Genomic DNA, 25,083 nt, shown 5'->3' with positions numbered 1-25,083 from the left:
AAAAAAAAAAAAAAAAACCCACACTACAGCCCTCATGGTAGGGCTTTTATTAAACATATGATCGTTAGGATCTGCCAATAAGAACCCAATTCACTACATTGGCCTACTCCGAATCCTCGAGAGTTGGGCTGATTCAATTATGATTCTTGAATACCTAAACCTCCTTCCTAGAAATGAGTTAAAAATTATTTACCAAAAAAAAAAAAGAGTTAAAATTATGAAAAAATATTTTCACCATTTTCGAATTAAAATTGAAATTTCATCATGCCTGTCTTGTAGTTTTTGTTTTTTACCACACGGATTGGTGATGTACCATCTTTAACTAAATGAGGTGTGCCAGAGATCTCTCAATTTTCTTGATTTATTGAAATTATATAACTAACCATGTATGTCTACAACCTGGAACAATATTGTAAGTATTCTTTCAACTATTAAGAAATTGGTTTACATGAAAACCGGGTCACAAAAATACTAATTTCTAGATTGATCCATGTCTGCCCACTGCTCCTAGCTTCAATTTAGCAGCGCACAACTCTCTTTCCCACCCCCACCCCCACCCCCACCCCCATCCCCATCTCCCTTCTGTGACTTTGGTAAACTATTTTATTATGGGCAATGAGTGGAATACATATCTGTTAACTTCAATGCTTCTTCTCACTCAAATAAATAATATTTTGCAAATTCCTATTTCCCTAGATAATGATAGATGGAGGTGCCCCTATTCCAAAAAGGGGGTTCTAACCACAAGATTGGCTGTGAAATATTGTAAAATAAATATTCCTAACCTGATTGGATGCTCAAATAGGTTTATATGTTTATCTCTCTGCTCTCATTGGTTGCGATCATTTTAGAATCTCAAAACACATCCGAAATTTAAGATCTTCTTCTAGAAAATAGCACATGGCAGAATCTACACCAAAGATATATCAGGGCAATAGATGGATATGGATCCTACTTGTGGACCTGCGGTGGTTTCTGCCATAAATACCAAGAATACACTTGGCACATCTTTCTATCATACGAATTCACAACGAGAATTTGGGCAGCTGGCCCTCTTGGTCTCAGAACTGAAACACTATGTGTTAACTCATTTAATAATCTAGTTATGCATTTTTTTAATTCCGGTACAATTCTAACTTGTTATTTGAAAAACTTCTTTAATATCTTTTTTACTACTTACTACCATCTTTGGTCTCATAGAAATAATCTTATTTATACACATATTAAACCTAACCCACTTTCTATTCTACAACTTGTGAAGCAATGGAATGCCTATCTTGATCAATCCACAATTCAACAAGTGAATCTAACCCATGATACTTTCAGTTCATACCTTTGATTTATTAGACTCAACCTCACGAATCCTTATATGCGTGGGTGTGACTGATACAATTAGGAATGTTTCTAGATGGGCTAATTGCATTATCAACTCAAAAAAATTTATCTCACTTTATGCTAATTTTATGATGAGAGGAAAAAACATTGATGTCAACTACAGGAATCTTCTCCAAGGAATTAAGCAAGCTAAAGAATGATGGAATATAGGAGAAATCTGTAGCTATTCACCAGAGTTACAGTTATTGCTTTCTAATAGTAGTCACATTTCATGGCCTTGGAGCACAATCCCCCTCTTTTTTTTTTTTTTTAATGTCTATACATGTTTGTTTATACTCCATTTTTGGCTCGGGCCCAACGACGACATGGTACTATTATTACCACTACATAGGATAGCATGTATAATGATGACCAAATTAACTCAGATCTCGAGTTCTTTGTAAAATGCATTTGACTTTTTCTTCTTTGAGAATAAAAAAGTTCCTGAAAAGTTAAGTACCTTTGATTTTCCAAACGTTGGCCAAAATATTCATCTGACCTATACAATGCACAAGGATAGGTTTGAATGCTTTAAAATGTAACCATGGTTGGTTGGATGATGATGTGTAACCTTGAGTCCATCAAATTTAATTGCCATGTGGCACTTACTAGATATGTGATTGAAAGGATATCAATATGGCATTGTTAGACACCATTCCTCAAATTATTAGTAATTGAATTTCGCAGGCAGGCTCAAGTATAAGGGAATATTTGTCTCACTCTTAGTTTTTCACCGCAATTGATCTATTATATGGGTTAGGTGTGATTGTGTATCATTGGGATTTACCCTCGGATAGGAACCATAAAAAAAAAGAGCAAACAGAATGCAATTCTACCCAAAGTATAATTTGTGACATCCTAAGGCTTAAAGAAGAAACTTATTAAACCTGATCCCAAACCCTACACACTAACATGATTTAAGGTTTTAGAAAGAGCTTTTATAGGCTCCATCATATGTCTGTAAAAAATTACGTCAGTATCTTCAGACTTTTCCTTAACATCTAAAATCAAATGCATAAAATTCAAAATAGGTCGTTTGGTGCCATTGCTGACTTTGAAATGGATTTAGATCCTCAGTTAGGGATGGTTGGAGAGGGGGACCATCCAGACACAAAACAGGGAGAGAAAGTGACCGAGAAAGCAAGGACAAGATTATTTTTTAATGTCTTTTCTTCTTCTTTTTCTTACCTGATCTTTATTATTATAGTTAACAATCAAAATCTGTTATTAACTTGTAAAGAGGAAAGACAATCAATATTTCGATAGAAGTCTCCTCAGTCCTCACACCATCCAATTTTGGGGACCAACTGAATCATTCTCTCATTCGTTTTTCCATCTATCCATACTCAGCTTACTATACCAACTCACTTAACAATCTTCCACTGTTTAACTTCGACAAAAGTCTCTCTCTCTCTCTTTTGGGAGAAGTCACCAACAGGCAATGGGGGAAAGAAATAATCATGTTTAACCACTGCTCCAAGCATGTAAATCACACTAGCATCTTACATTCTTTAGCAGTTATCATAAGCTTACTCTAATTTTTATTGTTAGACCATAAGATCAAAAGGTCAGACCATCAATTGTCGACCAACAGGCCAGAACGGTTCATCATCCGATCCATTTTTTGAAACATTATTCACCACATCATATCTGAAAGCTTACCAACCAAACTTTGTACCAAATTATGTCAAATTTGATTGCTTTCTCACTTGTATGACCCAACATATATGGTGTATTCCCCTTGGTCTTTTAATGATTTCTGGTGAAACATTTTTTAGGCCTCAAAAGTGACACATATTGGTTTGAAACTTTTAATTATGAGTTGATGATGATGTGGACAATATGTCTATCAAATTAAATTATAAAAAAATTGTCATGTGGTAGTTACCAAGGATACAGTGATAAAGATTCTTGGTACAAGTCTCTTCTTTTTTGCCATAACTGTCTTGACACCCCTCAACACAACCAAAATCTGAATCCCACTCTTATCCTAAATGAACCCCCTCTTAGAACCTATAATCAAAATAGAAAAGGAGACTCCATTAGATTTCACTTAGGAGCCATCATATTATCTTCTCTTATGAACTCTGCCAGCAATTTTCTCTGTCATCAAAGCATAGAAGAAGATCAGGCATTTTGCCATCTTTTTAGAGCAAGTCTGGTTGTTGCGAAGGTGGGTGACAAATTAATTGCTCCAATCACAGGGAGGGGTAATGTTTAGAATTAGGTGCACATCTAGGTTCAATAATTTGGGGTTTCACTGATTAGGTTTCTCCATTAACAAGGTTCATTCCTTTGAGAGGGGTGTATAGATTTTAGATTCACTTTCAAGATTTAATGATTTAAGGTTTCACAGATTAAGGTTTCAATAACCCAATTCCATGGAGATTCCGGTGATCTCATCATTTTCTGGCGAGAACTCAGACTGACTCCTTTTATTCACGTCTTCAAATGAGGTCCATAACAGAACTACAGTGTTAGAATGCAAGCATGCAAAGGATACCTAAGAACATTCCACAACAAAAACCAACAAATTCAAGTACTATGAATGTAAAATCTGAAGATGTGATTGTCAAAGGTGATCATAAATCAAGGGGATCACCTATATTTTTATTGATTCATCTTTCTTCAACTAAACCAAATTGCGTGTAGTAAAAGAGATGGGGCATTGATCATGAAATTGTGAAACTAAATTTAGCCCATTTCAATTCCAGAATACAACGATAAAATTTACTCTTGAGTAATATTTGAAGGACCCAACCAAAAGAAGATTAGATCGCAGAACAGATGGGTACTAGGCTCACAGCTTGGATGGCTTTGGGAAAATGTCAGGAGTGAACTTCTGAGCGGCGCTCAGGCTACCCTTAATCCTCATGGCACCCCTGCATTCCATCAAGAAAATAAAATAGAAATGAAAAAACTGAAGCAAAGGGATACAAATAAACAATCAAAGAATCAAAATTCGATGCAAAATTATGGTACCTCATGAAAGCCATTTGAGGATTCATCTTCCCAGTAGCAACCTTGACAAAATCATCATCCTTGAATGAAAAGGTAGCATCAGGCTTGCCTTCGTAAGGACCTGAATTCTCTTTTACAATTTATCGAGTCCCAATTTGTTTTCCATTTTTCTGTAACCGACTGGACGAAATTACATGGAAATCAAAAGGAGGAAGAGAGAATAATCACCGACCTTTAGTAACCTCTCCTTTCTTGAGATCGACGACGTAAATCTCCTCATCGATTCCAATTTTCTGAGCAGAGATTAAAAAAAACGAAGAGGATTAGAAGGTTAGTACGGCATCTAAAAAATAGAAAGCGAAGAGCTTGAATAGGAAGGAACAACCTTGGGGGCTATGTTCATCTGATAGACGAGGCCGATCTTCTTGGTGAGCTCCTTACCGGCGTCGGTGGCGAGATGAAGCTTCATCTGCTCCAGAAGCGCCGCAGATTTAAGCTCGTTCGACATGGTTATGTGACTCAGAAATCAGAATAGATCGGGAACTCGATCGGGCGTCGGTAAAAGTTCCGGAGAGACTATTGACGTTAATTCTGACGAGTCGATGCGGGCGTGGGCGGTGAGAAATAGCAATAAATCATGAGAGATGAGATGAGATGGACACAACGAATAACTGCCCGACGTGGACAGGAAACAGATAGGATATGGTTATGTTCACGCAAACCAACGTTCTCTGCTACACTCTTCCTCCTCATCTCATGGTGACGTTTTCCTTTTTACAAAATTTGATTCAAGGTGAGTTCCAACAAAAATATAATATATATATATATATATATTTTTTTTTTTTTTTTGAAAAAATTACATGATTACCCACTTTTGGGTTCTCCTATATAAAATTACCTACAAAAAGTTTTGATAAACAATACCCAAAATTAGGTTTGAGTTCACGAAACTATTCACCCAAAGTTTTAGTTAGCAAAAATACCCAAAATCAAGTTTTGATTTACAAAACTACCCAAAATAGTGATTCTTCATCTTCCACATAAAATCATGTATGTTTTTATTACTAAAACTTTGAGTGGGTAGTTTTCTAAATCCTAACTCAATTTTGAGTATTTTTGTTAACTTGAACTTTAAGAGGGTAATTTGTAAAGGGAAACCTAATTTTGGGTATTTTTGTTAACTGAAACTTTTTGTGTATAATTTTATAAAGGGAAACCCAGAAATGGGTAATCATGTAATCTTCCTTATATTTTTTTGTGAGGACGTCCCGATGGGCAATAGAGGGGTTAAGTGGGTAAGATTAGGATCATAATGTCCATGGTTTTACCTCTATTATGTGGGTGTTGTTCCTTGACTTGAATCCATGACCACTTAATCATAATGGAGGAATCTTACTGTTGCACCAATAAAGTCAACCCTCTAGAAAAATCATATCTCAGAATATGTGAATATTTAGACTCGAAAGCTATTCTAAGAATGCATACCAATATGTCGATGATCTTCTTTATTTTATTTATTTAATTTAATTTTTTTTCTTTCACAAAGGTCTATCATTTTTTCGAACGTAGAAGAAATATTTCGTAGTCACAAACTCACAAGATTTTACATAATGTTCGACAAATAACATGTCCATTCAAGCTATTCAATAGAGATCATTTAGTGTGTATCTTGTGGATGTCCATGCAGGTCTTCCAGTATATTTGATAATATTATGCACTCTACCAAATTGGAAACGATGTTAGATTAAAAAATCGTAGAGGGATGGATGGTTCAAATTTGTCTTGTGATTTTTAAAGCATCAAAATTTTTGTAACATAGATAAGTACTTTCGGTAATATAGAGGTTAGGGACAAGGATCTGATGCATCAAGTGGAAGTGTAAAAACCAGGATGATCATCTTCTCATGCTCTATGTGAGACGAACTTAAGAATAGGATTCTGCTTGTCAATCCTACAGGAATGAGGCACTTAGGATCTGCACTTCCATCTATTACACTCTTTCACACACAACCTTACCGAAAAGTAATTGGGTTCCCTAACCAATATCCATTCCGGCGTTTATTACTACTCACCAAGAAATTAATGATAATGTAATCCAAGAAAAAAAAAATGTTTCTGACTAAACTCAAGAGAGAATAAATTGGTAAATAACCCAAGACAGCCTATCCTGGTAAGCTTGTAGGTCTCAGGACAGACCAAGTTTTTACCACGTGGCTGATCAAATGGGACCCAAAATTTCATGGAGAATTAGATTTCAAGGGTCCCCAGCCAATGTGCCCAGTTTTTAGCTGAAACAGAGTTTAGTAAGTAATGTACATGGATGGCTGAAAAAAACACTAGGATGCATGCCAATACACGAGAGTATTTGATTGAATTAGATCTTAAAATTTGACATGTGGCAAATCCAATCCTAGACCTATCCATACAACAGTCAGCTGACTTTTAGATTGGGTTTTGAAGATGAGTGGGGACTACCTAACGGTTTCCTTCAATCAAGACCCACTTGTTTGTTGCATCATAAATTTGTAAAATGAATCAGTTGAGAGAGAAGGAATTCATGACAGAATAAACCAGTACATCCTGACAAAATTAACTTCCATCATCCATTAGATACAGAATGAATAAAAATCTGCTTATCCACCTAACACCAGTGTGCTGCAATACAATACATGTCCATAACAGGCTATATAGAACATTAAGACTTATATAGACTTATATAGAGAATACTAATACCAGGGCAAAAACAACCCAATCCCCACAGATGAATGGTCGAAACTAAATTAGGCAACAGGTCGCCTTCCGTCATGTTTTCAGGTACCAGGTGACTATAGTAATACTACATAGGATGACTACCTAGATACAAGGAACTTTTAACATCAAAGTCCTAATACCCAAACGAAGTTTTCTTCATTATCCTGATGAACTCATCAGGACTGACTTCACCATCACCTGCACAATTCATTACCATTAAAACCACCAAATGCAAGTGATCTGCCACACGGCTGTGAAGCTTGTAAAAACTGTCAAAGAAAGAAGGAAAAGGAAAGAGAGAGAGGGAGAGAGGGAGGGAGGGAGGGAGGGAGGGAGGGAGAGGGTATCCCAACCAGGAGTCAAAGATCTATATCGGAACCATGATCATTAACAACCAATTCCATACATATCCTCAAAATCATGATTCCAACTGCTACTATTTAGTTATTCATCTGTTTTGGTAAGAAGCAATCCATGCTGATAGCAGCAAAGAAGTACGAAGAAATAGTGGGCTTTTGTAAGAACCCAAGGGTATAGCTATCTTAGAGGCTCCCAAGCAATAAATGATGTGGAAACAATATTTTGAGGAAACCTTTAAGGCCATCAATCTCCCAAGTTCACCATCAGAAGTTGCCCATATTTTGAGGATCAAATCCCCTCATAGGACCCTCCACTTGATGGGAGTTTGGGCCCGTTCTGAGGCCTGATGTGTAAGATCCCAGAAATCTCCTCTTTGAGCCCTAAATCAAGAATCGATATAACTCCAGATTGGTCCATTTTTTTGTTACATCTCTGATCCTGCCTGGGGTTAGGTTACTCGGTACCTAGCTCTACATTAGTGGATATCCATGACTTTCTGCTTTACCATGGTGCAAGGTTGCGGAGTAAAGAAATTCCTTGCCTACAGCTCATTCAATAAGGTCCTATGACCATTTTTGTACATTGGATAGTTTAGATAATAAAGATGGGACTCCTATTTCCTGGAAGGGGGTTGGGTGGCACTATGTTCCAATACCTTGTTAAACCAGAGAATTTCTTCTTTATCAAAGAACAAACCTTTTAACCAGTGATGCTATATAGAAAATGGGGATCTATCACATGTCTGTACTTTTTGGCCAGGACAAACATGATACCCAGCCAACAGCTTAGGGAAGATTTATCAAATTATCAGCAAGAGGAGGCAGTTCATGCATAGAACTTGATAGATCAAGGAGGAAGTGAATGAGTACATGAAGCACCAACAACAATATAATGTAACTGGATATGCCTCCTCCACATTTAATGTCTGGTTCCATCAAATTCAAGCCAAAAACTGGCAGATCCTGCCAGGACTGTCTTAGAAACAAATCCCAACTAGACAAGCTGGTCTAAAATGCTTGTTACATATTAATAGAAATCTCAACAAAATGTGTCCAAGATTTGAGTCAATATTTAATCATTCAAGAAAAAGGGAAGTCTTAATCTTCAAATGGAAATATGTCACACGAAATTAGTAACGTGGGAAAATGCTTATCAATGCCATGAGGGCTATAGGTTTTAGCTATACTGAAGGACATATTAAGAGGGGAAAGAATGTGACACTTCAGAATATTGACCATGAAATGTGATAGAGACATCTACGTATACCAGCGGCGTAGGCGCAAGACCCAGCCATATGTGCACTCTATTTGGCTGGAGGAAAGCTAGAAGAAAGAAGAAGGAAAGAGAGGGAGTCGAACCAGCCTTCCCAGCACTGGGTTCGACCCCCCTTTCCTCCCAATCGGATCTTTGTGGCCCCCACCAGATTTTGTTTTATTTTAGTAATTTACTTTAGTTCATCTTATTATTTAACTGTTTTGAATAATTAGGAAATTAGGTATTTCTTTCTATTGGTCTATTAGGTAACTTCTTATTTCAGAGGTTGTGTTCCTAAATAACTATTTTTATTTTTGGTAATTTTTTTGTCTTTATATGTGTAAGGCCATTGGCCATCTCTTTTTTTTTTAAATTAATGAAGAATATTGAAAGAAAAGAAAGCTCCCAACCCCCTACGACTCTTCTCTCTCGCTGCCCTCTCCCTCTCACCCCTCCCCCCTTTCTCGACTTTTCTCTCTCTTTCTCTCTCGTTAGTCTCCCTCTCTCGCTATTCTCTGTCTTCTTGTCTCTCTCTCTCTTTCACTGTCTCTGTTTTCTGGCTACCGTTATGTCTGCTGCAGCTACTAAATACTACAGATTGAAGACCATTTCAGTTGCATAAAGACCCATCGGAATGCTGCTGAACACTTCATCATCAAACTGGAACTTTCCCTTCATCAAATAAGGTGGACTGCACCTCTGTTTTGAAGGACTTCGGTTTCTCCTTTCCTCCTCAGATCGGGACAGCGTTTAAGGTAAGTAAATCCCCCACCCCCATTCCACTTCCTTGACTGTTTACTACCTCCCTGTTAATCCCACTGAAGTCTGAATTAGCCTCTGTTTCTAGCCATTATTATTTCCTGCTGTCCTTTAGAATTAGCCTGCTGAGTCTAAAATCTGTTACTGTTGCTCTTATATCTCTGTCCTACTGAACTTACATACTGCTGCTGTTTACATACTTAATTTTCTGTGATTAAGAACTCTGCTGATCTCTTTAGTAGTTGAATGACTTAAAGAGAGCATGATACCTACTCTTTGAATTCTTGAACTGATTTGTGCCTAACTACATTATGTTGCCATGTTCCCTTCCCCATGTTTCCCGCTTGAGATTTATGCGGTTTAATTGCTTTTCCGCCTATATTACTATTGACTGCTGTTGCATTGCTTACTGTTTCAAATACATATGCATGCTGGTCTTTGTTTGTGCAGCCCCACCAATCCTAATCCCAACCTAAGTCCTAGTGAGTCAATATCGTCCACTTGGACAGCACTTGTAGGAAGTCCCATTGTCTAGGTCCCCTCCTACATCATTTTGGTATTAGAGCATGGTATTGGTTGGTCTTGTCATGATTGGGTGTCACTGTCACTGTTTACATGTCTTGTCTTTTGAGGTCTAATCTCCGTCACAACCTGTTCATAGTTGAGTCTGAACAAAAAGAGTGTTACCTTAGGTTAAAACATACCCTCTTTCTTCTTCGTTTGGCAGGACCAAATAGCATTGGACGCTATTCCCACCAGAAACACATTCTTGAGAAGGAAATTTCTGACCTTAGGATCGAGAAGGCCAACTACCTATCTCAATTGGAGATTTTGAGTAAGCCTTGAGTCTTTATTGGCAACCACACCTTGGCTGCTCTCTTTCTTTATGTCCACCCGTAGTGGTAGAGCATACCAGGACATGTCTGACCCTCCTAGTACCACCATTCAGCCAGATCAATGGGCAAGAGTCATCCAACGGAACAAAGAGTTTCTGAGAAACCTTCAAGCTGAATTAACTGCCACTAGGACTGAACAGGAAACACTGTTGGCTGATAGAGAAACATTGTTGGTTGATAGAGAAACATTGTTGGCTGATAGGGAAGCACAGGCTACTCATCTCCAGACAATTACCAATAGGCTTGCCGCCCTTGAGACAAATGCCCTAAACTCAGACGAATGGCAGGGCCACAACACCTTAGGCACTGGACCTAGAACAAGAGCCCCTAGCCCTGAGATAGAGAACGACAACCACACTGATGGTTATGACCGGATAGGGGATAATTTTATAGGCACAGGGCGTGGTAGAGGTCGGGGTAGGGGTCGAGGACAACCTGCTCCAAGATACCACACTCAATATGGAGATGATGAGGGTTATGAGCACTATGATAGGGGTTTTGATGCTAGGCGGATGATTAAGGTAGATGCCCCTACCTATGATGGTCAGATTGATGTTAGGATCCTTCTAAATTGGATTAAGCAAATGGATAGGTACTTTGAGTTTTGTGATATGCCTGAGGAAGTCCGTTACAGATTTGCTAAGTTCAAGCTTATCGGAGCCGCCCAGGACTTCTGGACAGACCTAGAGTACCAAGAGGCCAACCTAGGACTTGAGCCAATCAAAATATGGGTAGTAATGCAAAAGAGGCTCAAAAGGGAAGTCTTGCCTATCACCTATAGGCTACAGTTGTTGAATAACATGAATACCCTGAGGCAAGAAAAACTGACTGTGACCGAATACATGAGCAAGTTCAATGAGTTGAAAATTAGAAGTCGTATTCGAGAGGATGTTGAGCAGACACTTTCTAGATTCCTTACTAGGCTCAACTCCGAAATCCAGTCACGAATGGCACCCCACCTTGTGCGAGATGTTCCACAGGCCTTCTGGGTAGCCCTTGAGGTGGAGTCCTCCATAAAAACTTATTCTTAGAGGAAGAGCTTTCAAGGTGGGGAGTCCCACTTTAGGAAACCACCCCAAGGTTTAACTGGATTCCCAAAATCCCCTGCTGCACCACAATGAAAATTTGACAATAGAGGTAAAGGAATCTTGGGAGAAGCACCTAAGAGCAGTGGGCAACAACAATGCTTCAAGTGTCGAGGGTATGGTCACTTCTCTAGAGAGTGCCCTAACAGAAATCTCTATGTGGGGGAGCAGATTCCTGAAGAAGGTGACCAAGGGGATTTTCAGGACCATAGACCAGATGAGACCATATCTGATGAGGACGCCGAGGAGGCCGGTGACCTCAAGCTCAGTATTGTGCGATGCATGGTCTCACAACTTAGGAGTAGCGATGATTGGCGGTGAACTAATATTTTCATCACTTACACATGTCATCAGGGTAAGAACTGCTGCGTCGCCATAGACAATGAGATGTGATCACCAAGAGCGTTATTGCTCGAATGGGCCTCAAACCCAAACCCCACCCCAAGCCTTACAAGGTTGCCTAGGTAGATCAGCCCACCATCCCCGTTAATCTAAGGTGTCTAGTTCCTCTACACTTCGCAGGATATGAGGATCGAGTGTGGTGTGATGTCCTAGAGATGGATGTTGCCCACATCATCCTAGGTAGACCCTGGTTATATGACTGGGATGTCATCAATTATAGGAAGTCTAACACCTATGTCTTTGAGTTCAAAGGGAAGAAAATTAAGCTGACCCCCAGTGCCCCTAAGGAAGTAAGTGTTTAAGAACACAAGGGAAGTACATCCAAACACACCCCCACCAAAACACTCAACATTTTAAATCAACAACAATTTGAAGGAGAATGTCAAGATTCAGGGTTGATTTATGCTCTAATTGTCATATAGAGTAATACCGATAAGTCACGCTTATTCACTAAGGCTCCCAGAGAAGTATAGCCCTTGCTGCGGAAATTTGAGAGGTTATTCCCTGAGGAACTACCTGATGAGTTACCGCCTACGCGTGACATCCAGCACACTATTGACTTAGTTCTAGGGTCCTCTCTCCCGAACTTACCCCCATTACCGAATAAATCCCAAAGGGCATGCCGAACTCAAGTGGCAAGTGGATGAATAGTTACATAAGGGATTCATTTGGGAGAGCCTTAGCCCGTGTGCAGTATCTGCCTTGCTCACACTAAACAAAGATGGCACCTGACGTATGTGTGTTGATAGTAGGGCCATCAATAAGATCACTGTCAAGTATAGGTTCCCTATCCCTAAACTTGATGACATGTTGGATATGATGGCCAACTCATCGATCTTCTCGAACATTGATCTCAAGAGCGGGTACCACCAAATTCGGGTTAGGCCTGGAGATGAGTGGAAGACAGCCTTCAAGACGAAGGATGGCCTTTTCGAGTGGTTAGTCATGCCTTTTGGCTTGTCAAATGCACCTAGCACCTTCATGAGAATAATGAATCAGCAACTTCTTAGTGGTCTACTTTGATAACATCTTCATCTACAGTAAGACCCCATCTTCCCACCTGGATCACTTACAGAAGGTTTTTCATGTGCTTCTACAAGAAAAACTCTATGTTAACCTCAAGAAGTGCACTTTCATAAGTGATCAAGTCATCTTCTTAGGGTTTGTTGTGTCAGCCCAAGGAGTGTTGATGCAGAATTGAGGCTGAACCGGGTTGACCATTTGGGCAATCTCAATCGAGGCAAACCGGATCCAATTTGATTTTTGGGATTAGTAGAATATCTTAGGATTTATTTTATTTAGGAAATAATGAGTTGTTTTATTTGGGAAGATATGTAATCTTTTATTTTTGGGTAGTTCTTAGTCAATTAGGGAGTTTCCAGTTTGAGTTTATTTTGTTTCTAATTTCATTAGTTAGAATTTAGAAAGCAAATTAGGAGTTGCTAATTTAATTTTAGATTTTATTTAGGCAAGTTTTAATTTCAGTTCATTATATAAAGGCATGTAACTCAAGATATTAGACAAATTTTGAATGATGATTTAATTAATTGGTTGAAACTTTATGGTTTGCTTGGTCGTGGGACCTTCTTCCCCCTTCCCCTTTGTGTGATTCTTCTCTTCTCCTTCCAATTCTGATTTCTCTCAGAGATTTCTTTCTTCCCTAAGGCCCTCCTCCATCAAGTGGTATCAGAGCCGAAGGATCCTCTCCTTCGTTCTCTTTTTGTTTCCGTCTTTTCTCCTCATCACTCTCTTCTTCCCTTTTGTTTTCCCTTAGCGTGCCTAGTTCTTCCGAGAACTAATATCCAAAAAAAAAAAATTCCCACCTTCCGCAGCAACACAAAACCCTCCCTATCTTCTTCCCATTCTTAGTTCTGATTTCTACTGAGACAAGACTGAGAATAGCATTCAGGAAAAAAAATACTCTGCTGCAAACAGAGAAGCCAAACCACAACTCCACCGACCTATTTTTTCTTCAGTCTCATTCGAAACACCCTCTCCAGGGTTCTGTCCAAAATTAAAAAAAAAAGAGTAGAGAGAGAGAGAAGACAGAACCAGAAGGAAGCGAAGGAAGAAGAAGAGAAGAGGTAGCGAGAGGCAAGATCGAACAAAAAAAAAAAAGCAGACATACCTGGTTCCAAGTTTTCTCGCCTCCCGCTGCACATCGACTTTCTTCATTGCGAAGTCCCCGCAGCTGATTGAAGTCACCACCGCTGATCACAACCCCCATGGAAGTCACGATCCATTGTTGGAGTCTAAGATCCCTGGGTTTCTGCCTCTGCTTGTCATAGCCAAAAAAAGACCCCTGGATCTCTCTCTCCTTCCTTGCTGGCTTCGACCAAGAAGCAAAACTCCTCATTGCCCCTTCAGTCGGCCAGCGGTAACCCCTTTCTTCCCCACGATTTCTTTTTGTTTTTTTTTTCTTTCCTTAATTCTTCTGATTTTCCAGAATTACCCCTCCCTTCTTATTACATTCCCAATTGTCCTATTATTTTTTTTTCTACTTCCACATATATCCCTTCCTCTGAAGTGATATGTTGTGGGTTTACAATTAGCTTCATTTATTTACAGTTTTGCCACCCACTTGATTATTGGAGTTGGTGTCTTATTTGTGTGAGACCCAAAGCAAATTTCCTACAAAATCCTTTACTCCGATGGCATTTCCCCTTGAATTTATTAATCTTATTGGGGAACTTAAGAAGAAATTTGATGATGGATTGAAGGAACATCGATCGGAATCCCAAGAACTTCAATTAAATTTTCAAAAGCTTACCGAAAGTACCATACACTTATGTGATAAGGTGTGCAGCATGATCGAGGACGGGTTAGTGGTGGAAGAGCCAGTTGACCCTAAACGTGACAACCAAGATGAATTGAATGATCCAATCAAGGATGCATCTAAAGAACTGATAAGTCGTCCAATTTCAATTGTGAAACCCCACCATCAGATTCTAATCAAAATTATATCATTTGTTGACGACCATCAGAAGATCTTGACTGTTGATCATAAGAAGTGTTGGATCTTTACCTTGACAAAGCCGTTGATCGTGGATGTTGATCGAGAGGTGCTAATCCTCTCCTTCTATAAAACTCGTGGTCGAGTTTTTCTCAACATCAGGGGAGTTGATGCAGAATTAAGGCTGAACCGGGTTGACCATTCGGGCAATCTCAATTGAGGCGAACCGAATCCAATTTAATTTTTGGGATTAGTAGAATATCTTAGGATTTACTTTATTTAGGAAATAATGAGTTATTTTATTTGGGAAGATATGTAATCTTTTATTTTTGGGTAGTTTTTAGTCAATTAGGGAGTTTCCAGTTTGAGTTTATTTTGTTTCTAATTTCATTAGTTAGAATTTAATAAGCAAATTAGGAATTGCTAATTTAGTTTTAGATTTTATTTAGGCAAGTCTTAATTTCAGTTTATTATATAAAGGCATGTAACTCAAGGTATTAGACAGATTTTAAATGATGATTTAATTAATTTATTGAAACCTTAAGGTTTGCTTGGTCGTGAGACCTTCTTCCCCCTTCTCCTTTGTGTGATTCTTCTCTTCTCCCTCTAACTCTGATTTCTCTCAGAGATTTCTTTCTTCCCTAAGGCCCTCCTCCTCCATCAAGTATCTGCTGACCCTAAGAAAGTGAGCGATTGTAGAGTGGCCTAAGCCAACTAATGTCTATGAAGTGTGAAGTTTCCATGGCTTAGCCACTTTCTACAGGAGGTTCATATACTGGTTTAGTTCCATTATGTCTCCTATCACGGATTGCACGAAAAAGGAGTTTCAATGGACTAAGAGTGCTACAAAAGCCTTTACTGAGATTAAAAAGCTTATGACTGAGGCCCCCGTCCTGTGCCTCCCAAATTTTTTTAAGGTCTTCGAAGTAAACTATGATGCATCTGGTATTAGAATAGGTGGTGTCCTAGGGCAAGAAGGACACTCTGTTGCCTATTTTAGTGAAAAGCTTAATAAAGCAAAGCAACGATATTCCACATACGACAAAGAATTCTATGCGATTGTCTAATCATTGCGCTATTGGTGACATTACCTTCTACCGCAAGAATTCATGCTATTCTTTGACCACCAGGCTCTAAGATACCTGAGTGCCCAAAAGAAACTAAACTAGAGGCATGCTAAGTGGGTCAAGTTTCTCCAAGAGTACACCTTTGTACTCAAGCATAGATCTGGTGTAGAGAATACCGCTGCAGATGCACTAAGTCGGGTAAACATGTTCCTCAGTCGCACAAATGCTAGGAGTCAGGCTAGTGTGTTGCTTAGACCATGAGTGTAGAGGTCGTAGGATTTGAGCGAATCAAAGACCAATACCTCACCTGTCTTGATTTTAGTGAGCCGTTCACTTCCTTAAGTGGAGGTAACCTTGTCAGTCGCTCGGACTACCTACTCCGGGAGGTCTTCCTTTTTAAAAGAAGCAAGTTATACATTCCTAGGACCTCACTCCGAGATTTCCTGATTTGGGAATTGCATGCTGGGGGAGTCGCTGGCCATTTCGGTAGAGATAAGACCATCACCCTCGTTGAGGACCGATTCTTTTGACTAGGACTGAAGAGGGATGTTGCTAGAGTTGTGAGTCAGTGTAGGACATGCCAGACTGCCAAACAACAAAAGCAAAACACGAGTTTGTACACTCCCCTACCCGTTCCCCATGCCACTTGGCAGGACCTTAGCATGGACTTCGTGCTTGGTCTGCCAAAGACTTTGAGAGGCCATAATTCCATTTATGTGGTTGTAGATCACTTCTCGAAGATGGCCCATTTCATCCCATGCTCTAAGACCTCTGATGCATCCATAGTAGCCAAATTTTTCTTTAACGAGGTTGTCAAGTACCATGGGTTGCCACTCACCATAGTGTCCGATAGGGATGTTAAGTTCAACAGTCATTTTTGGAGGATCCTATGGCGGATGATGGGCACTAAGCTCCACTTCTCTTCAGCTTTCCACCCTCAGACTAATGGTCAGACTGAAGTTGTCAATAGGAGTCTGGAAAATTTGTTGTGTCGCCTCATAGGAGAACACCTCACCAGTTGGGATCGAGTCCTTAGCTAGGCCGAGTTTGCATACAATAGCTCTAAGAAACGTACCACTGGTCTGTCACCCTTTGATATTTGTTCAGGATACCAGCCCCGGGCACCCATAGACCTTGTCCCAGTTGTGTCCAGCTCTAAGACCTCCCCGTCAGCCAAGTCTTTTGCTCAGCACATACATGATTTGCATGCATGTATAAGAAGACAGATAGCACTGAGCAACGATCAATACAAGTCAAAAGCGGATGTGCATAGAAGGCTACAAGAATCTCAAGAGAGAGATATAGTGATGGTTAGAATCAAGCCGCAGCGTTTTGTTAGGGGAAAAGCGAGCAAACTACACACTCGTAGCACAGGTCCTTTCAAGGTTCTTAAGAGGATAGGTGCCAATGCCTATGTCCTTGATCTACCAACTAATATGGAAATCAGCAATGTTTTTAATGTGGAAGATCTTGTACCATACCACGGTGCCTCCACCATTACCCCTTTCTATCCTGATGACCTTGAGGACTTCCCTTTCACCCTTGATGATACCGCTGAACCAACCTAACCACTTCCCCCAACCTCCCTACCACCTGTACCTAATGTCACGAGGAGAACTGAAGAAGTTGAGGAAATCCTTGATGAGAGGACTGTATCCACACACAGGAGGTTCCAAAAAGTTCTTGGTCAAATGGTGTGGAGGTCCGGAAATTGACAACACTTAGATCACAGTACAAGAAATCCAACAACTCAACCCAGATCTGCTTAAGTACTACATGAGCCATAATTCACCGGAGGTGAATTCTTCCAAACCTGGGAGAGTTGATGGGGACATCTACGTATACCAGCGGCATAGGCGCAAGACCCAGCCACATGTACACTCTATTTGGCTAGAGGAAAGCTAGAAGAAAGAAGAAGAAAGAAGAAGGAAAGAGAGGGAGTCGAACCAGCCTTCCCAGCTCTGGGTTCAACCCCCCCTTTCCTCCCAATCGGATCTTTGTGGCCCCCCACCAGATTTTGTTTTATTTTAGTAATTTACTTTAGTTCATCTTATTATTTAACTGTTTTGAATAATTAGGAAACTAGGTATTTCTTTCTATTGGTCTATTGGGTAACTTCTTATTTCAGAGATTGTGTTCCTAAATAACTCTTTTTATTTTTGGTAATTTTTTTTCTTTATATGTGTAAGGCCATTGGCCATCTCTTTTTTTAAATTAATGAAGAATATTGAAAGGAGAGAAAGCTCCCAACCCCCTACGATTCTTCTCTCTCACTGCCCTCTCCCTCTTCTCGTTTCTCCCTCTCGCCCCTCCCCCCTTTCTCGACTTTTCTCTCTCTCTCTCGCTATTCTCTATGTCTTCTCGTCTATCTCTCTCTCTTTCACTGTCTCTGTTTTCTGGCTACTGTTATGTCTGCTGCAGCTACTGAATACTACAGATTGAAGACCATCTCAGTTGCATAAAGACCCATCGGAATGCTGCTGAACACTTCATCATCAAACTGGAACTTTCCCTTCCTCAAATAAGGTGGACTGCACCTCTGTTTTGGAGGACTTCCGTTTCTCCTTTTCTCCTCAGATCGGGACAGCGTTTAAGGTAAGTAAATCCGCCACCCCATTCCACTTCCTTGACTGTTTACTACCTCCCTGTTAATCCCATTGAAGTCTGAATTAGCCTCTGTTTCTAGCCATTATTATTTCCTGCTGTCCTTTAGAATTAGCCTGCTGAGTCTAAAATCTGTTACTGTTGCTCTTATATCTCTGTCCTACTGAACTTACATACTGCTGCTGTTTACATACTTAATTTTCTGTGATTAAGAACTGTGTTGATCTCTTTAGTAGTTGAATGACTTGAAGAGAGCATGATACCTACTCTTTGAATTCTCGAACTGATTTGTGCCTAACTACATTATGTTGCCATGTTCCCTTCCCCATGTTTCTCGCTTGAGGTTTATGTGGTTTAATTGCTTTTCTGCCTAGATTACTATTGACTTCTGTTGCATTGCTTAATGTTTCAAATACATATGCATGCTGGTCTTTGTTTGTGCTGCCCCACCAATCCTAATCCCAACCTAGGTCCTAGTGAGTCAAAATCACCACTTGGACAGCACTTGTAGGAAGTCCCATTGTCCAGGTCCCCTCCTACATCAAAATGTTAAAAGTTCTTCAAACTGTGTTTTGATGGGGTGTGTTGCAAATTTCATATATTAAGTATCATAGAAGTAGTAACTGCTTTATCTGTGGTAATCCTTTTAATGAGAATAACCATATCACAGGTCACAACGTTTAGCTTCATAAGTAAATGTAATTGGGTCTGTAAGATTCCGTAAAATACCACGCAATTTTGATCAAAGCACAGGTACACAACAAAATTAATACATATAATAAACCATTAATGCAGAAAAGGCAAACTTACGATCAAGGTCTGCTTCTTTAATCATCTCTTGAATCTGTGCGTCGGTCAAGTACTCACCCAACTCCTTTGCAATAAGATGAATATCTGTAGCAGATATCTTTCCCTGAATATAGATCAAATGGGAGTTAGTTACCGGCAAGAAGGAACAAGATAACTTGAGATAAGGGGTACTTCACATTATTATCTTGGTCAATTATTCGAAAAGCTTTCATGAGCTCCTCCTTGGTATCCCTTTCTCCAATCTTTGCTGTCATCATGTGCACAAATTCATCAAAATCGATTGCACCACTGCCATCCTTGTCAACATCTGCAATCATTTGATTGATTTGCTGGAACAACAGATGGTACTACCATTAGCCATGTAATAAAAAGTTTGCCAATAATATATATATATATATATATAGGGAAAAAGAAAGTAATGCTAGCGGGATACAAATGTATTAGGAATGCTAGCATCTATTGGCCGTTAGAATAGATAGATTAGATCTATGCCATTGATTAAATATAGTGTGTATCTAATCTATCTATGCTGCTCTCTTGCAACTCATTTCCTTCCCCTTCTTCTTCCTCTCCGCCCACCGTAGAAGGCCGGGAGGAAGAGGTTTAGGGAGATGAGGCACTCGATTTTCAGAGGGGTGAGGGAGAGGAAAGGAGGGAAGTGGGTTTGTGAGGTTAGAGAACCAAACAAGAAGTCTTGGATATGGCTGGGCAGCTTCCCTTCTCCGGAAATGGCAGCCAAGGCCTATGATGTCACCGCACTCGCCCTCAGAGGAAACTCGCGATTAACAGATTCAGCGTGGATTCTCCCGTGAGCCAAGTCAAGGCCGGAAGATTAGGGTTTTACAAATTTAATAAGAGGAAGAAGGCGGAGAGGAAGAAGACAACAAACAAGGGGAAGGAATTAATACCCGATTTGATACGAAGGGGGTTACAGATTTTTCTATATTCTTTTCAATAAGCAATTAATTAAGAATCGGGTTTATATGTAAGAGCTTTGGATCGACCAATGACCAAAGCTCTCAATAGACATTAGTAGTTGAAGCTCTGTAAGTTACTCTCTATAAAGTTATGCTTGTAATTTGATACAGAACATAATCTTCTCTAAAAGCAAAAGCCCATACTCCTCTCTTGCTTCCTTCTTCCATCTGTTGTTCTTAATGCTCGTGGCTGTCCAGAATCCAGATCTTGTAGCGCATCTCCTCTGTATCAAGTCTTTTTAAAGAGTATTACCCGCGACTTTCACTGTAATATGGACACGCAGAAAGGAACATACACTGATCTAATACGAAGGGGAAACTCGACACTTCTCAATTTTGCCGACTCCGCGTGGATTCTCCCGGATGAACGCTAAAGACATCCGAAACCCTAAAACCCTATAAACGCTGGTTTCCGGCGTGGCTGAAGCAGCGTTCCGGCAACATTCCAGAGAGGCTGAAGCAGCGGCAACGTTCCTGCGTGGCTTGAATCATTAGACTGAGGGTGGAGATAGAATTAGGGGAGAGATAAGCTGTAGCAGCGGTGGATTGAAGATTTAGACCTCTTCTCTCAATCCAACGGTTATATTTAAGATGATAAAATCCTAGGGCTAATAACCCGCTAGCATTCCTAATTCTATTGTAACTCGCTAGCATACCTATACCTCTCCCATATATATATATATATATATAGAGAGAGAGAGAGAGAGAGAGAGAGAGAGATCACTGTGAAACTAGCGATGCGAAAAGGTTGGCTATTGACAAGCAGAGGCAAGAGGAGAAAAAGAAAGGGGAAGAACAAACTACCGCATAAGCTGCAAATTCCAGAGTTTTACTTTTGTCTTTTGTTGTAAAAAACATAGCAACCAACACAGCGATTAAGAATCTCAAGAAGCAATATGAAGCTCCTTCCTTTCAATATGTTACAAGGTTATATTCAACCATAAAACAGCCCAATATCTATGTAGAGCCAAGTCACAAATGACTTAATCCCAGAACAGGATCTTAATTACAACCAAACCAGTCACTGATATCAGTCTCAGCAATAGTCCATGTAACAGCCACCAACAATAGGTGAACAATACGGTAAGACAACCCTTACAAAATTTAGAAACTATAAAAAGGGTTTAGAATCATCCAGCCGATTGGAGAAGTCAACAGAAACTAAAAGAAGGCCTATCACAGGGTATTAACAACACCCAAATAATCAGAAAATTAACAATACTCAAAATAGCCTGTTAAGTTTGTCTCGAATTCTTGACCCGTTTTGAAGATTGAGCCGCTCCGACATATTTTGGTGGCGACCCGAATGAGAAGTTTTCTGAGATCTGTGATGGGTTGATTGCAACCCACGACTTGGAGTATATAATGTACTGTTGTCTTGTTGAGAAAGTCATTGTATTTTGGGGGTTTTTCGAGCTAGGGTTTCAGGGCGAGTTTTCTCGCCGCTGCTTGGGTGTAATCTCTCTTCTACATAGTGAAACATCTTCTTCTTCACCCGAGGACGTAGCACACCACATCGGTCTGTGGACCTCGTTAAATCTGTGTTGTGTGGATCTGGTTTTGTTTATTCTCGTATTTCTTGGTGTTTGCTCTAACATAGCCTTCACAAAGTTTGGATGGGTCCAATATTATATCGAAGGGAGGCCCAATAGTTGTGAACAAACCCTCCAAATCTAAGCTTTATGCAATGGGTAGCTACTGAGATATGGGCAAAGTCACACAAATAGAAGGTAAGTTCAGAAATTAGAAAGCATGTGACAGACAAACCCAGCCATCTGAATATCTGATGTACACCAAACCATCAGAGGGAGGCTCAATAGTTGTGAACAAACCCTCCAAATCTAAGCTCTATAATGGGTAGCTACTGAGATATGGGAAAGTCACAAAATTAGAAGGTAAGTTCAGAAATTAGAAAGCATGTGACATAGACAAACCCAGCCATCTGATGTACACCAGACCATCATCAAACTGCAATCTTGGGATGCTATTGGAACCTCCAAAAATGGGAAGAAAATGTTGGGTAGATAGGGAGATCAATGGGCCTTTTGGATTCAGCAGAAAAACCTTCAAGAAATCAGATATGCAGGAGAATATGTTCTCCTCAGTCAGTAGCTATATCAGCAGTAAGTTGGTAACCTTCAATGGAAATCTTAGTATGAAAACAGTAGCTTCAAACAGGGTCTCGGTTCACTTTTAGATGAGGGCTTGATAACAGGGAACTCAAATAGAAACAAAGAACTCAGTTGGAAGAACAATATAGGTAGTCTCTCTCAGATTAGGGGATCTCACCCAAGGCCTCTCACCTTTATCCATCTCACAGGGATCTTTTGCACAAAGCAAACACTTTTCATGCATTAAATCATCGGAGAACTCTCAATGGTCCATTACATAAATACTGATAGTTTCTATTACAAGAAAGGAAATAAAACGAAATAGAAAGTCTCTTACAAATGTACAAGAAGCTAACTAAGATCTTAGCTATTAATCAAAATAGAAGGCACTAAAGACATAAAATCTAAGCTAATAACTAAAGATTACACGGGAATAGGAACTCTAAAACAGAAAATTAAACTAAAGTAGCAACGAGTAACCCCATCAAATTTCCTCCATATGGGGCCATACCACTGTTCACATGAACAGTGTCACATGAAAAGTAATCACAGGTACTGTTCACGTAACTCCCTTGAATTGCATCATTCTTCAATCTACATCACATAAAATGAAGACAAGCAACTCTACATCCAAACTGTCAACAAAGAATCCCATGCATTCATGCATTTGCAATAAAGAAGACTGCTCTCACAATGTACTTAATTCCAGCCAACCAAGGTATAGACATTCATCTTCAAAGGTTTTTCTCCATAAAATGGGTTGTACATTTGACGTGTATCCAGAAAGTGTGATATCTTTACTCATGTACGCCCAGGAACTTTCAGGATGGTGAATCAACACTTGTTTATTCACTGTCACTATGCAACACGGATATCCCAAGAATCCTGTTTGTTCTTTAATTAGATCAGGGTTCTTGTTTTTTACATTCTTGACTTGTGGGATTTAAACCACGTCCCATTTTTCAAACCAGGTGAGGTTGTTCAAGATAATGTCTGATTTGTTGGACCATGTCCATATGGGAGGAGACCATCACATGAGGAAAGGTGATTTCAGCTGAGTTGAATTTCAGAGACAATATTCCAAGAATTTTGGCTAGAGTACCAAAGAGAGGTAAAACAGAAAGTCTTTAAAAGAAATATGAATAAGACCTTTGATAAAAATTTGTTTTTGGAATAAATTTTTTTTTCTAGATAAGAAATCAAGTATTAAGACCTGAGGGTCTGAATCACAGAACTCCAAATCAAAGACAAGTTCAGTTGGGTTGAGGCCCACAAAAGCTCAATGTGTTCACAAAGAAGTGTCAATCAATTGTTAAATGTCCAAACAAGTCTCGCAAAAGACACCAGCATCCTAATGTCAAAATATGCACTACTTCAGAAAGGTCTGCACAATGCTTTAGCACACACCAGGAAAATAACCAAGGAGAAAGTAATACCTCCTCTGTCATTTCAAATCCCAAGGCTCTGCACAGAAGTCATTTAAGTGTCAATTTTTTGCATGACCTTAAATTAACAGTTTAGTCAGGTTGAATGAAAGCATTAATACCTCATGGCAATATTCAACTCTTTGGCATCAATGGTACCTAAAAAAAAACAGATAAAAGCAATCCAATCAATTTGACCAAAGAAAAGAATGCAACACATATACACATTAGCGCCACTTATAATATTATAAACGATGTTGACCTGAGTTATCGGTATCAAATAGATCAAATGCTTCCTTTATCTCTTGCTTCTTCTGTGTTGTTAAACCATGATGTCTCCCTCTAGTTTTGTCCTTCCTAGACTGTGCTCCATAAAGGCTTGCCTAACAAAGACATGAGCAATAAATGTTAGGAAAAACTTCTTTTCACCAAAAGATTAAGTCTTAAAAGTTTAAACAATATATTTATCTTCATAGACATTTTTGAAATAATATCAACTAGAAAAAGAAATTTCAGAAATACAAGTTGCTGATAGAACTAGTATAAGTAGCCCTTTTCTTTTTTTCCTTTAAAAAAAAAAATCCATTACCTCCTTTTCCATTTTAAATTTCGAAATCATACTGTTTGTCATATGATTAATAAGCTCTTGAGTCAGAGAAAACCTCCTCATATCCCAACCTCCTCCCCAGCTTCCCCTCCCTCCCCCCAAAACCCCAACCCAAAGTAAATAAATAAATGAAAAGGACCTCTTTTACATTGACATTATTGCAAGGATTAAAGTATCGGTATCGGTCACCGTATCGGTCGATCAAAATTAAGATACGTATCGGAGGGTATCGTATCGTATCGGAGATACGCTAAAGATACGCACATAAATGGATAGGGAACACATTTTTATACACTTTTGCATAAAAAAAAAATAGTTAAAAAAAGCTATATATAACATGTAGAATGCATAAATACTTAAGTAGAGGGTATCGTATTGATAGACAAATATATTGAGTTGAAAATGTTCAAAATGATGAGGTTTGAGTTTCTTACAGTTTTTTCTTTCGTCATGCCACCTTCTTTATTTTTGAGAAAAATCAAAATTTTTCATGGAAGTTGTAGAACACTTGTTTTTACATAACATATAAAAAATCTAAACATTTTTAACCATTGAGCATGAGTAGATCTAAGAAATTTGAAAAAAATTGAAACCCTCATTTTCTCTTGAAAATAGTTTGTAAATCCTTATAAATCCAATGATTTCATGTAATAATGATGCACAAAATGTGATTCTAAGTATGATGAAC

At 39.2% G+C, this 25,083-nt stretch overlaps 2 protein-coding genes across 3 annotated transcripts in view; both read right to left on the bottom strand.

The window, feature by feature from the left end:
- Nucleotides 1-3,943: 3,943 nt before the first annotated feature.
- Nucleotides 3,944-5,111, bottom strand: LOC122063936 (sterol carrier protein 2-like). The gene is made up of 4 exons (XM_042627611.1): nucleotides 4,721-5,111; nucleotides 4,568-4,628; nucleotides 4,357-4,456; nucleotides 3,944-4,256 (listed from the first exon to the last, which is right to left on the bottom strand). The coding sequence occupies exons 1-4, from the start codon at nucleotides 4,841-4,843 to the stop codon at nucleotides 4,175-4,177; spliced, it is 366 nt and encodes a 121-aa protein (XP_042483545.1). The 5' UTR covers nucleotides 4,844-5,111; the 3' UTR covers nucleotides 3,944-4,174.
- Nucleotides 5,112-6,913: 1,802 nt separating this feature from the next.
- Nucleotides 6,914-25,083, bottom strand: part of LOC122063935 (caltractin-like) — a 21,004-nt gene continuing 2,834 nt past the window's right edge. The window contains exons 4-7 of one of the 2 annotated variants that reach the window (XM_042627610.1): nucleotides 23,801-23,828; nucleotides 19,453-19,605; nucleotides 19,277-19,379; nucleotides 6,914-7,284 (exon numbers count right to left, since the gene is read on the bottom strand). In XM_042627610.1, coding sequence (XP_042483544.1) covers nucleotides 7,220-7,284; nucleotides 19,277-19,379; nucleotides 19,453-19,605; nucleotides 23,801-23,828 — 349 coding nt within the window. In that variant the 3' untranslated portion in view covers nucleotides 6,914-7,219. The remainder of the gene's footprint in view (nucleotides 7,285-19,276; nucleotides 19,380-19,452; nucleotides 19,606-23,800; nucleotides 23,829-25,083) is intronic. The other variant, XM_042627609.1, reaches the window with a different exon arrangement.

The sequence above is a fragment of the Macadamia integrifolia genome, unplaced genomic scaffold (assembly GCF_013358625.1).
Source record: "Macadamia integrifolia cultivar HAES 741 unplaced genomic scaffold, SCU_Mint_v3 scaffold1495, whole genome shotgun sequence".
Taxonomy (NCBI): domain Eukaryota; kingdom Viridiplantae; phylum Streptophyta; class Magnoliopsida; order Proteales; family Proteaceae; genus Macadamia; species Macadamia integrifolia.
The sequence above is the reverse complement of the archived record's forward strand: the minus strand, read 5'-3'. Positions and strand labels throughout refer to the sequence as shown.